This window comes from Neofelis nebulosa, chromosome 1, assembly GCF_028018385.1.
Source record: "Neofelis nebulosa isolate mNeoNeb1 chromosome 1, mNeoNeb1.pri, whole genome shotgun sequence".
In the NCBI taxonomy this organism is placed as follows: domain Eukaryota; kingdom Metazoa; phylum Chordata; class Mammalia; order Carnivora; family Felidae; genus Neofelis; species Neofelis nebulosa.
In genome coordinates this window covers 243,684,717-243,698,799 of record NC_080782.1, presented here as the reverse complement: position 1 = coordinate 243,698,799, position 14,083 = coordinate 243,684,717, and the positions used below count along the sequence as shown (strand labels likewise).

General features: G+C 45.5%; 1 protein-coding gene across 1 annotated transcript in view; it reads left to right on the top strand.

Annotated features, from left to right (window-relative positions):
• Positions 1 to 218: 218 nt before the first annotated feature.
• The window catches only part of ATP12A (ATPase H+/K+ transporting non-gastric alpha2 subunit), a 29,203-nt gene continuing 15,338 nt past the window's right edge, over positions 219 to 14,083 (top strand). Inside the window, exons 1-11 of the mRNA XM_058690694.1 lie at positions 219 to 370; positions 1,049 to 1,207; positions 4,785 to 4,844; positions 7,281 to 7,484; positions 8,245 to 8,358; positions 9,325 to 9,459; positions 9,590 to 9,707; positions 9,962 to 10,230; positions 10,890 to 11,088; positions 11,237 to 11,346; positions 12,956 to 13,090. Coding sequence (XP_058546677.1) covers positions 362 to 370; positions 1,049 to 1,207; positions 4,785 to 4,844; positions 7,281 to 7,484; positions 8,245 to 8,358; positions 9,325 to 9,459; positions 9,590 to 9,707; positions 9,962 to 10,230; positions 10,890 to 11,088; positions 11,237 to 11,346; positions 12,956 to 13,090 — 1,512 coding nt within the window. The 5' untranslated portion in view covers positions 219 to 361. The remainder of the gene's footprint in view (positions 371 to 1,048; positions 1,208 to 4,784; positions 4,845 to 7,280; positions 7,485 to 8,244; positions 8,359 to 9,324; positions 9,460 to 9,589; positions 9,708 to 9,961; positions 10,231 to 10,889; positions 11,089 to 11,236; positions 11,347 to 12,955; positions 13,091 to 14,083) is intronic.

Here is a 14,083-nt window from a genome sequence, read left to right as displayed (position 1 = left end):
GCCCTGCAGGACCCCGCGCACCGGGCCAGGGCCCGCACCGCGCCCGGCTCCCGGGATAGAGGTCCCGTCGTGGTTTTCCGCGCCGGGGCCCGCGCCTGCGGCTTTCCCGCCTCCCGGGGCGTCCCGAGGCTGGCGCGTGGGCGGGGCGGGCGGCATTTAAGGCGGGCACCGCCTCCCGGCGGCAGCGGCTGGCGCTCGGCCGCGGGAGGTGCGCCTCGGGACCGCGCCGCTGCCGCCAGAGCCCGACGGGACCCCCGCCCTGCGCGCGCCGCCCGACGGGACCCCCCGCGCTGCGCGCGCCGCCGCCGCTGCCAGAGCCCAGACCCCGCGCCCGCCCGCAGGCGGCGCCACTACCGGCGCCATGGTCAAGGTGCGTGCGGCCCCCGGCGTCCGCCCGAGACCAGTGCGGACGGGTGGAAGGCGAGGAGAAAGAGGGAGGGCGGGTCGTCTTTATTCTGCCTTCCTTCTGGCCTCTGCACGGCCCCTCTCCCCTCCTGCGGCTAGCCGGGGTGAAGACCCAAATCCAAACCTCGGGGGAAGGGGCCCCAAGGGCCCCCAGGCCGGCTCCCAGCCGGCTCCGACTCGGAAGGTGGAGCGGGGCGGGGGGTTAAGACCGCCCTGCCCGCGACTGAGGTTCACGAGCTCAGTGGGCACGCCGCACCCGAGAAGCGGGACTGACGGCCGGTGTGTCCTGTGGGGAGCAAGATACTAGGGCGCCCCTGGGGCTTCTTGGAGGAGTCATGTCTCCAGCTGGGGGAAGTAACTTCCCACCTTCCCCACCCCCAAGAGGGGTACCCTGAGGAGATGCTGGCAGGGCTGTGTGGCCTAGCCTTCCCTCTACACTGGAGGAGAGGAAAAGAAAGGGGTCCAGGAGTTGCTATTTGAAGGTGGGGGAGAGAGAACCTCTCCACAGTCCCGCCAGAGGAGAGAATGAAAGGTGCGAGGGAGGCTCCCTTCCCTGCCGGTCCCTGACCCACAGGGAGAAGAGCTTGACGCCTCTTCAGAAAACCCATCTCGGACCAATATTGCACCTCTGCTTTCCTTTCAGAAAAAACTAGAAATTTACTCTGTGGAGCTCAGTGGAACGAAAGACATTGACCAAACAGACAAAGGGGATGATGGCAAGGAGAAGTACAGAGGCCTGAAGAACTGCTTTGAACCCAAAAAGAATCACCAGAAAGAGGAGCTTAAGAAAGAACTGGATCTGGTCAGTTGATTTGGTCCTTAAGCCAAATGGGTCCACTGAGTACTGCCCTTCCCCCTGAGAACTTGCCCCTATAACCTGCCTCTTACAAAAGAAAGATCAGTCTCGACGATTTGAAAATCTCCCTCCCCGCTCCGCCATGAGATTTGTTTCCTTGTTTAAAATAAATGGCGTGATAATATCTACCCAGGGGTAGGTCCTGTGCAGGATTCCTGTATTCTGGTTGTAGGCACTCTGAGGGAAGAGCCTCTGATTCCAGTCCCCACAGGCACAGCCCAGACCTCTTTCCTTCCCGGCTGTTTCATTGAGACATAGGTGACCGATTGCCAGTTTTCAGCTGGTAAGGTAAGACTGTTGGAGCTGGAACCATGCAGGAGAAAAACCAAAACCACGAAACCTTGCTAGGTTTCTGGCTATGTATGCCCCATGAGAAAGAATAATTTCGCTGGTAAGAATATTGGGCTTGGATTCAGAGAACCTTAGGCTCAAATTAGTTCCACTTCACCGATTGATAACTGGGAGCAAACCACCTAGCTTCAGTGAAGCTCCATTTTCTTTGTGGAAAGTGGGAAATAAGCAATTTGCAGGGGTGAGGGGGAAAAGTGAGAAAAAAGTAAGAATATTGTGTAACTGATGCAATTTGTAGTTTAAAGTGTAATTTATAATTAGCCATTTTGTGATTTATGGAAGCCTGGTATTCCTGTTAAGGAGGAACTTTGGAATTATCAAAGCTGGCCACCATGGGAAAGACCTGCCTCAGAACTGAAATGTGACAGGTTACATCTTAGGAACGTCAAGGCGGAAACTTCCACACCAAGCCCGAAGTTTGCTAGATTGCGCCTGCAGTTCACTGCAGACTTTAAAATTCTGTTATTGTTGGAGCAGATAGTAGTGGTGCAAGTTCATGTGGGCTAGCGAGCCAATTGTTAAATATTCAGGAATTTGGCAAGTCGGTTGACATTGGGTTAGCAGCTTGAAATTTGGCTATGGTGAGAAATCAGTGAATGCTACAAATCAGAGCTTTCTGTTTCTTTTTCCTGGCAGGCTCTTAAACATTTAGCAGCACACCACTAGGTATTTACCCATGTATGTTCTGACAGTTAAGAACACAGCCCTGAAACTGGACTGACCCAAATTCAGATCCCAGTTTGATTGACATTCATTTCCTATTTTGAAAAACAGGAATTAAAAATGGTGCCTACCTGTTGAAGTCATTAAGAGGGTTAAATGAAGTAAAGGGGGAGAAAGGCTTAGCACAGCACCAGACGATAGATAGCCATTCTTATTTCCTATGTATCTCTAGGATTTGGGATTGAAGGCAAATCTAGTCTTCCTTGAAATTGCTACTTACAACATGAACGTATATCCATTATGCCTGTTTACTATGAAGATAATCTCCCTTTTTTTGAGCATTTTGTGAAGATGTATAATATAGGAAAATAATTTTTATGGTGTTAGCCGGTGTTCCCCTGCTTCCCTGCTGAGAGAGGAACATCTTTCTTTCCCAACATTCTCACAAGAATCCTATAATTTCATTTGTGACAGCACACTTGGATGCCCTCTGGCACATTGGAACTTTGACAAGAACTAAAGTATCCCTGGCTTCTGAATAAACAGGCTGATTAATGACCCAAGCCTGAGCCACAGGATGATGCCCTGAGCTATTCTAGTGCCGGCCAGCAGGGTGCACCAGAGGCACCCCCCCTCCCCCCCCCCCCCCCCTCTCGTGCTCTCATCCACAAAGTCAGGGGTAAAGGAAGAGGAAAGGTATTCTGCCTCACACTATATATAGGCTCCTTAAAGTCTGAGTTCCATCCATGTGAACAATGGCTGTAATCACCTGTTACCTCTGTCTGCCCAGAACTTAGCACACTGTGCACAGAACTGTGTCTTAATCCTTTGAATCCCCAGCAATATCTTTCAATTATTAATATGAGTACAACGACTGAATGAGTAAAGCAGAATCTGGCTGAGGAAAGGGCAAAAAAATGTTGTAATTGGAAAATCTAATCTCTTACACAACATGTCACTTTTTTGCATGTACTTAAGAAAAGAGATGGTTCTTTTACCCATCACAGTATAAATCTTTGTTTCAGATGATCAGAGCTTAAAGAATCCTGAGTGCTGCTGCTAAGAATTTACCCAAGGGATACAGGAGTGCTGATGCATAGGGGCACATGTACTCCAATGTTTATAGCAGCACTTTCATCAATAGCCAAATTATGGAAAGAGCCTAAATGTCCATCAACTGACGAATGGATAAAGAAGTTGTGGCTTATACATACAATGGAATATTACTTGGCAATGAGAAAGAATGAAATCTGGGCTTTTGTAGCAACGTAGATGGAACTGGGCACTGTTATGCTAAGTGAAATAAGTCAGTCAGAGAAAGAAAGATACCATATGTTTTCACTCATATACGGATCATGAGAAACTCAACAGAAGACCAGGTGGGGGGAGAAGGGGGAAAGAAAAGTTACAGAGAGGGAAGGAGGCAAACTATAAGAGACTCTTAAATACTGAGAATGAAGTGGATAATGGGCATTGACGAGGGCACCTATTGGGATGAGCACTGGGTGTTGTATGGAAACCAATTTGACAATAAATTTCATATTAAAAAAAAAAAAGAATCCTGAGTGCTAGATTTTCTAGGTAGGGTGCAGGAGAGTTACTTAACCCTGGGTTTTCCAAGACAGGAAGAGGCTTCTAATCCTGTAGCCCAGTGGCTCTCAAGGGAAGGGAGAGGAGGAATTTGCTCCCCAGGGGACATTTAGTAAGGTCTGGAGACATTTTTGGTAATCACAACTCCACGGAGGTTGCTAATAGGTGGCATATAGCAGGTGGAAGCCCCCCCACCCCCCCCCCCGCAACAAAGAGTTATTGGCCCAAATGTCTGTAACGCCAAGGTTGAGAAACTCTGCTTTAGTCTGATGATTCTATAACAAAATTAGCAAGTGTGGACCATACTGATATTTATTTGCCAGATTGTAAGTCTCAGGACTTCTCTAACAAGTGAACTCTGTGAGTCTCAAGTATTTGATTAAGGAAAGTCTTGCCTCTTCCTACCAGAGACTACCTGCCCAAAGAGGGCTGCACGGGTAATAAGTTGTGAGAATATATCAGATGGGTCTGGTTAGGTATAGCTCATCACCCTCAACTAATCCCAGAACTCAGGTCTGAACTAAGTATCCAGATCACTAGTATCTGGACAACAGAGAGGTATGCTAGAATTTGCATGTGCTGGAGAACAGATTGAGGTGAAATGCATTGCTTTGTTCATAAAAACTAAAGACAGTTATTATGTGGTAAATGGCAAATTAAGCCTGAACTCGAGGGATGGCCAGAAAATCCCCTGGCCAGTGAATCAGAAGAGCAAACCTTTCTTGCAGCGAGACTCTCTTCCCTCACTGCAATAACCACCTGGCACAGAGGGTTTTTTCCTTTTCTCCCTCACTCCTGCCCCCCCCCCTTCTATCCTCAGTACTACTCTCAGTTTTCAGGGGCTGGTCTAAACTTAGTTTAGCATTTGTGTCTTTTGGAATTATCTAATGCACTCTCTTCTTCTTTTCACGGACTTCAGGATGACCACAAACTCAGCATTAAGGAGTTGGAAAAGAAATATGGTACAAACATCATTACAGTAAGTCATCAGGGGACTGGGGATCAGGAAGACTGGGACGGAACTATACAAAGGACTGTACAAAGCTGTGTGCTTAGGGTGTGTGGAAAAGTGGATGGCATCTTTAGGATGAAGCAGCAACTTTGAGAATGCCATTCACCTACATACCCAGCATGTGAGAGGGGGCTGGTTAACCTGAAGAGCTGGCGGGGCTGAACCACGCCCCAAGTCAAGCCCCTCAGCTGAGCTGGATGCCTGGCTGTAAACAATCTTTTGATTATAACTGCAGGAAAGCTGTGGTATCCCCAGGACGACTCAGACACGTCTTTATGGTCGTGGTCAGAGGCAGAGATTACTTTTAACCTCCGTGTCCAGGAAGTATAATGGTCTTATCAAAGAGTGGGGAAAACCAGTGTTAAAAAGCAAGCATCCAGAGTGACAGTCTTAGAGCCCTGCTTGTCTGCCTCTTCCTCTGACAAGAGCACACACTGGTGTGCTCCAAGGCATCTAGCAAATTCCCCCATCACAGAAGGACTGCTTCAAATTCAAATTAAATTTCAAAAGTTTTGGTGTCTTGACATCAGGAGATTTGGAAACATCTGTTGAAGGCAACAAAAAGAGCTATGTGCACTGCACAGGACAAGCAGTGAGAGGGGCAGAGGGACAGGTGATCCCTGGTCTCAAGGAGTTAGCAGTCCAGCAAGGGATGCAGATATATAGGGGAGTATCATAATATCCAGTCTGTTCCACTTAGATGGCAAAGATAGGTTTAAACAGTGTGCTGAGTGACCCATTCTGACCAGAGGAACCAGGCTCCCGGGATGGAGCAGTGCGTAAATCAGGATATAGGAGGATTCAGGTTTAAGTTAGCAGAGTACCCAGGAGGCTGGAGAGGACAGGGTATGTTTGGAAATCAGTCTGGGGTTTCTGGGAGCTAATGTGTGTGGAAAGGGGAGAAGAGGGATAAAAAATAAGGCTGGGGAGTGGTAATTTGGGTGAAACTATCAAACACTTCTATATTAAACTAAGGAATAAGGACTATATTAGTTGTACTTACACACAATTTCTAAACAGGGAAGTGATTTGAATAAGATTGGTTTTCAAAAAGCAATTCTGGTAGAAGATAGTAAGTAGAAGATATATATAGATATAGATAGGTAGATTCTGGTAGAAGAGAGAGAGAAACAGACAAGCAATTCTTGTGGGAGATATATATAGGTATCGGTAGGTAGGTAGATAGATATTTTTTTTAAGTGGAAGATGGAAGGGTCTAGTAGAATGAGACAATCACTCAGGAATACAAAATGAGGAACCAAAACAGGGCGGTAGCAGTAAGATGGGAAAGGAAGGGGGCAGATTCAAGAGACATTTCAAAGAAATAACTGGTAGAACTTTGCTTTGCTGGAGTTTTTGAACAGATCCCTGATCTCAGTTACCAAGGTAGAGAAGCAGGAGGAGGAGGAGATTTGGTCAAGTGGTGGACAGGGCCATGGCACGGAGCTGGGGGCCGAGAGATTAGAGAAGGCCATAAGAAGGAGAAGGTGGTAAATTTTATTTGAATTATACTACAAGTTGGTGGCTCCAAATCTAGTTATTCAGCAAATACATGAGCCTCGATTACAGAAGAAGCAGTACACCCTATAAAAGACACAAAATGAATAAGGGTAGTCTTTAAACTATCCTTTAGGTAGCTTACAACGTATTAGGGAGAAAAAGTAATGACAAGACTTTCTCCACAAAGGATAGTTGGTGGGGGAGAAAAAAAGCCTTATGAATCACAATACACGATTTCAAGGTGGTGGAGGGGCCTGTGTGCACCTGTGGATGGCACGCTTACCAGGAAAGTCTTCTGGCACGAAGTGACTGCTGATGTGGGCCTCAGGGGTTGGTAGGATTTATAACACTTAAGATGAGCAAGAACTTAGAACTTGGGGTGGATATATAGAAAAGCAGAAAGACACCAGACTTAAGGATGAAAAATTAGCCCAATAGAGAACATTTTCTGGATAATTACTACATTGCCCTTAACCCTGGTGATTAGCTTTTATATTTCAAATCCTCCTTAGCCAAGTTACTCCTATCTAGAGTGTAGTATAATGGCTCTGAAGCCAGGTTGCCTGGTTCAGTCTGGTAGTACCATGTACTAGCTGGATGATTTAACCTCCATATGCCTCAAATTCTACATCTGTAAAATGAGGATAATAATGGTACCTTCTTCAGAGGGTTATTTGGAAGAGTATATGAGCAAATATATGGAGTGCATCGCCTGGCTGATAGCACTAATATTAAATATTCTTTTTAAAAAGGTGAGGGTTGGGGGAGAGGAGGCATCATCTACTTTTCCCGGGTCCTCCTTGCGCATGGTTAACTCCTACCCACAACCTGCAGAAAAAATGATGTCCAACCTCAGAGAAGAGAAATGTCTAATTCCTATTTGTTTTTGCTTGGCTTTCTCAGGGTCTTTCTAGCACCCAAGCCGCTGAGCTCCTGGCTCAGAATGGTCCCAATGCCCTCACTCCTCCCAAGGAAACACCGGAGATCATCAAGTTTCTCAAGCAGATGGTGGGAGGGTTCTCCATCCTTCTGTGGATAGGAGCCATCCTGTGCTGGATTGCATATGGGATCCAGTACTCCATGAATAAGTCCTCATCCCTAGACAACGTAAGGGGGCCTCTTTCTAGGGTTTGCTAAACTAGTAATGGGAAAACAATCATAAAGTAAGGCCTTTGGTGGGCAGAGCTAGAATCAGGAGTCTACACTGATCACTCACTGTGTGGGTTTGGGAAAATCAAGAATTTTACCAGCTATAAAACAGAAATTGTAGCTAACTTTCTGATGTCTCAGGGGCAGCATGAGGTGTGAATTTTAAAGAGAGAAAGAGGGGCACTCTAAGTTCCTAAGGGAAAAAATATCTGTATCCATATGAAATATTTTGGGGTTCTCTCACCTCAGAGCTAATTGTCTCCCTTTAACATGGGGAGCATCTATGCCTGCTGATAACTGAGTACCAAAGCCAAAAAACTGAATTGGCCAACATGATGCTAAGAGAAAGAAGCCAGATGCAAAAGGCCACACACTGTATGATTCTGTTGATATGAAATGTCTAGAATGGGTGCATCCTAGAGACAGAAAGCAGATCAGTGGTTGCCAGGGTCGGGGGGTGGGAGTGGGAACTGGGTACTAGGGATCTTATTGGGGCGATGAAAATGTTCTAAAACTGTATTGTGGTGATTGTTGCAAAACTGTAAATTCATTAACAATCGCTGAATTATGCACATTAAATGGATAAATTTTGTGGCCTATAAATGACACCAGAATACCACTGCCATGTCTCTTGCCTTCCCATGGAAAGCTCTATCCCTAGGACCTGACTCACTCCTGATGCCTGTTCTTCTGATCGATGCTTCTCCTCCTTACCCAGGCATACTTGGGCTGCGTGCTGGCCTTGGTTGTTATTTTAACGGGGATCTTCGCTTACTACCAAGAAGCAAAAAGCACCAACATCATGGCCACCTTCAATAAGATGATCCCACAGGTGGGTAGCAGCCATCCCTCTCTGGTCTCCACATGACTTCAGATGAGGAAGCACCAGATGAGGAGGAGAGTGGGGCCTCTGAGGCAGAGAGTCTGTGCTCCACCATTTGCTGTCTAAGTCTTAGGCAGTCCCTCTGAAGCCCCACTTCTGCACAGAGTTTTGAGATGATCAGGGAAGTAGGACACAGGAAAATGCTTAGTCGAGAACAAAGCACAGAAACATCAATCATCACACAACATCTTCTATTACTGCTCATGAGCTTTGGTGCACTGTTCAAACAAAAGTAATTCAGGGGCTTCCAAGAGTGAGCTGTAGAAGTTCAGGAGTATTCCCTGGTAGCCAAGGAGGTCAACCTGCAATTCTTCATCTGTGATCATTTTTGCACCCATTTTGGAGCCTCTCTGCACATTGTCCCAAACTGCTCTTGGTGAGGGAGGCCTGCTGCTGCTGTCTTCCCACAGGGTCCCGTGTTAGGTGTCCTCTAGGGAGACCACACACCACTGGCAGCACAGTAGGAAAACCATGCTGCCCCTGGCGCACGGAGCTGCCAGCTGGAGAGGGTTCTGGATGGGATCATCTGTGCTAAGAAGTGGGAGATCTGCTTCCCACTCCATTAAAGTTTCCCTGATCTGAGCAAGATTACTAAACCCTTTGGCTCAGGCTTCAGGGCTCTCCCTGCACATCCCATCTAAGATCACTCAATGTTAATTGTCCCTCTTACTGTCATACCCAGGGCTGTCAGTTTGTTATATCTGCCCACAACAGCATATTCTGGTTCCAAGAACTCTCTAAGAGTTCCTCCTCAAGAAACAAGAGATCGTAGTATGTTCAGTCCCTAGGTACGAGTCTTTGGCTTCCGAGAGCTGTGGCTTCCATGGCCTGCATTCCCGAGACGTGGGAAGGGGCAGATGGAGGAGCACTGGCATCATTCCAGGATGAGTTGCCTGCCACTGTTTTCCTTTGCAGCAAGCTCTTGTCATTCGAGATTCCGAGAAGAAGACCATCCCTGCAGAGCAACTAGTGGTGGGAGACATAGTGGAGATTAAAGGAGGAGACCGGATCCCTGCAGACATCAGATTGTTGTCTGTTCAGGGCTGTAAGGTAAGCATCACAGGGCACCCGAAAGATCACGCTCGTAACTAGTTGCCATTATGTTGTCTTTCCAGGTCTCAGTGTGACTGTGACAGGAACGAGATGCCTAGTCTTCAACTTTTTTCAAAATTTCTCCTAGGTAGATAATTCATCTCTCACTGGGGAATCGGAGCCCCAAGCCCGCTCCTCTGAGTTTACCCATGACAATGCCCTGGAAACAAAGAACATTGGCTTCTATTCTACAACTTGTCTGGAAGGTAAGTTCAGCTGTCTCTCAGGACCGCGTGCCCCACCCATCCCCCTTCTCCCCCTTAGGTTTTATGTTCTTATCTCTTTACCACCTCTTGCTACAAAGCCTTTCCAAGAGAAAACATGGAACTGAAAAGCCTAGAGAACTTTGTAATGTCATGTGCTAATTGATCGTGTAAGCCAGCAAAGAGAGGACTGTAAACGGGCTGTGGTCCCCTTGTAGCTGAGGACTCCTGGAATAAAATGTCTACTTCACCTGTAGGCACAGCGACTGGCATGGTCATCAACACAGGCGACCGCACCATCATTGGTCAGATTGCCTCTCTGGCTTCAGGAGTTGGAAATGAGAAGACACCCATTGCCATTGAGATTGAGCACTTTGTTCATATTGTGGGAGGAGTGGCCATCTCCATCGGCATCCTTTTCTTCATCATCGCAGTGTCCCTGAAGTATCATGTCCTGGACTCCATCATCTTCCTCATTGGCATCATTGTGGCCAATGTGCCTGAGGGTCTCCTGGCCACTGTCACTGTGAGTCCGTGCTGCTAGGTGGCCTATACCCTGACCCTGGTAACCCTTAGCATTCTGCTGTGCTGGGTGAGCACGCACCATACACTGTGAGTCTCCTCCGTCTTCAGAGCCACACTCCCTCCCTGTCAGGGATACCATGGGACATTCTGAATAGACTGTTGCGTAGACAAAAGGAATTGTGATATTGTTAATATTCAAACGCACTGTCCTAGAAAACGTTATGTTTTCATTTTCAGGAGATCTATCTGCAAATTGCATATATTATCTTCCTCCTTAAGATCTAGATAAGACAAACTCAAACTACCACCTACAGATTTTCAGGAAGCCTGATGCCTTCTCTACGTTTTCACATTTCTTAAAAAGAAAAAAAATATCCTTGGCAATTTCTGCAACTGAGGAACTTAGGCATATTATTTACCTCCTAAGTTTAATAAAAAGATTGTGGCATATAGGTCTTTATGTGGTTTATCAGGCACTGGGTCAGCTTTGCTGCATCTGTAACTATACCTCTGTTCTGCAATCAGTTCAGCTCCAGCTGCTTCTATGTTCTGGAGCCCAAGTTCAAAATGATAATTCTTCTCAAAGCCTCTCTCTCTCTTTCTCTCTGTCTCTTTCTATCGGTCTCTCGCCCTCTGTCTCTCTCTCTCTCCCCGGTCTAGGTGACTCTGTCGCTGACAGCTAAACGGATGGCCAAGAAGAACTGCCTGGTGAAGAACCTGGAGGCAGTGGAGACCCTTGGCTCCACCTCCATCATTTGCTCAGACAAGACTGGGACTCTGACCCAGAACAGGATGACCGTGGCCCATCTGTGGTTCGACAATCAGATCTTCATAGCTGACACCAGTGAAGACCATTCAAGTAAGTCTTCTGGAACATTCGGTGGGGCCTGAAGTTGTGGACTTGAGCAGAGGAGGCCGAGCGGAATGTGGTTGCAGTCTCAGAGAATTGTTTGAATCGCATGGGTATTAGGCCTGCCACCCCCAGGATCCACTGTTCTGTTTTCCAGACCAAGTCTTTGATCAAAGCTCTGGAACTTGGGCCTCCTTATCAAAGATAATAACATTGTGCAACAGAGCTGAGTTCAGACCGGGACAGGAAAGTGTCCCCATCATGAAGGTAAAGTTTCAGCATCACTCAGTCGTAAATATCACAGCCAGTTTGAAGTCACTTTCTCCATTCTGATTTGGTGCTTGATTTAAATCTCTCCAACTACGTAAAGTTTGTACCAGTAAGAACAAGTCTGACCCACAAGATCCACAGAAAATTTTCTTCACTCTAAGTAGCTTTCAGAAATCACAGAGATGTCTAAAAGTCCTCAGAACATTGATTTGGTCTTTTGAAAATTCTGTCTCATTCCTGAAAATGGATGTGCCTTTAAGGTACTTTCCTTAAAGTAAATATAATTAAAGCCCCAAGCTTTAATTATTACATAATTACATATTATTACAATTATTTACATATTATTACATATTATTACAATTATTAGCTTTAATAATTACATAAATGCCATTCACTTTATTACTTAAATCCATTTGCTGAAGTTTAAAATACAATTGGATGAAAATAGAAGGATTGACCTTAGAACGTATTCCTCTTGGCAGAAGATGGGGTTCTAAGGGGTCCTGGAATGTTGGAATATACAAAAACAAACTTCTCCCTCCCCCTCCTTCCTTCCCTTCCTCCTCTCTCCTCTCCCCTTCTGCTTCTCCCTCTCAGTGAGTTCTCCTGGCTTTTCTGTTTGCCATCTGTTTCCTTCATTGACTCTTGCTCTTTCTTTCTCTATCAGACAGCTCATCAATTCTCTTCTGGGCCAATCACTTCTCTGCCCATATCTTTCAAATCCTCATCTCCAATTCTGATTTCTCACCCAAACTCCATGGATCTTCAGTTAGTTTTGTGTTTCCACTCAGAAGTTTTGCCATGTTAGACTCTCAACAAATTATACTTGTCACCTTCCACATGTGCCCAACCTGGCTCTAAATCACTCTCGTCCAAAATTTCCTACTTTTTCTATGACATAACCATTTTACTTGTCATTCAAGCCAAACCTTTTGGAAGTCGTCTTTAATTTTCTTCATTCCTAATATCTAGTGAATCACCAAGTCCTAGTATTCTTGCTTCAAAAATATCTATAATTTTATATTTATATTATCACTAGTACCTTATATCTAATTAATTATACCAACCTCTTAATTAGCTTCCATGATTTCAGTTTGTCCCTTCCCCAAGTCTTTCTTCCGTGCCACTAATTTTCCTTAAAGACTTCATTAGATGAACTGCTTCACCTAACTTTGCTCAAAAACTTTCTGTGCATCTCTGTTTTTGGCTTCTCAAGTTTTAGACCTTGCCTGCCATACCCTCCTGTATGTCCAGAATATATACCGAACTCTTCCATTTCATGCCTTCTTTCATGACATTCTGGTTTCCAGAAGGCTTTCTTTTGCACCTTTATCTCTTGGTAATCCATCCGTCTTTCAAAACTAGTTCATATCTGCTTTTTTCTTGAGACCCTCCAGCTCTCTCAGAGCTCTGTTTTGAACTTCCCTAATGCCAGTAGGCAGCACCATTCAGTTTAACACTTTTACCATGCTTCAGTCAGTGGCTAATTGTGGTGTAATCATTTGTTAGATGGTAAGCTTAACTAGGCTCTATGCTGGCTCATTAAATATGATCACAAAAGAACCAGATTATGTGCTGCAAATATTTGTTATCTCTTGATTCTCAGAGAGTTGTCGTTGGAGATGCCTCAGAAACTGCTCTTTTGAAGTTCTCAGAGGTCATTTTGGGTGATGTGATGGAAATTAGAAAAAGAAACCACAAAGTAGCTGAAATCCCTTTTAATTCAACCAATAAATTTCAGGTGAGTTTTTCCTCACAACCGAATCTTTGCCATCACTAGACAGCATTTCTAGCTGTAAGTATCCTTTGGTTAGTGTATATTTTGAATGATATTTGACTTCAGAAATAGTCCTCAGGGATGCAGGGCCTGGGCATCTAATAAGCCCAGAATAGGTTTCCCTTGCTGGCCTCTTTCCTTTGCTGGAAGTAGATAGAGAAGAAAGAAAAGTGGAGATCTTATCAGGTGCCGGCTGTTCCTGTGAATGATCTATGTTACACACACACACACACACACACACACACACACACACACAACCACTTCACTCCCACCCCTACCCCCACCCCCTCCGGGTAACATTTGCACAAGTGAGGGGCAAAAGCCATATCCCAAAGGATAAATGAAAGGTGAGGGAGTGGGGAGAAGTAAAATTTACTGTGCCCTTCATTTATGTCCAGCACTTTACATACATTCTCTCAGTTAATCCTCACAATAAACCTGAGGTAGGGCTAATTAATCTCAATTTCTAGGTGAGGAAACAGGCCCTTAGAAAATATTGATGAAGGAAGGAAGGAAGGAAGGAAGGAAGGAAGGAAGGAAGGAAGGAAGGAAGGAAGGAAGGAAGGAAAGAGAGAGAGAGAGAGAGAGAGAGAGAGAGAAAGAAAGAAAGAAAGAAAGAAAGAAAGAAAGAAAGAAAGAAAGAAAGAAAAGAAAGAAAGAAATGGAAAAGGAAAGAAAAGAAAAGAAAAAAGAAAAAAAATGTCAATCCTAGCAGAGTTACCCAAACATTTGAGTGGCACAACCACTTTTCACACATCTCTTCAACTCCCAAGGCCATGTTTTGTCTACCACAACACAAAGGCAGAACAATTTAGTTCAGGCCACGTGAATAAGCCTTGCCTTTTGTGAAAACCAATGAACAGTCTTCTCAGATGACTATTACCAGCCACGTTGCTTTCTAGTTCTGCCCCATATGCAGTTGACAGGGATCTCCTTTCTACCCATTGCTCAGGAAGA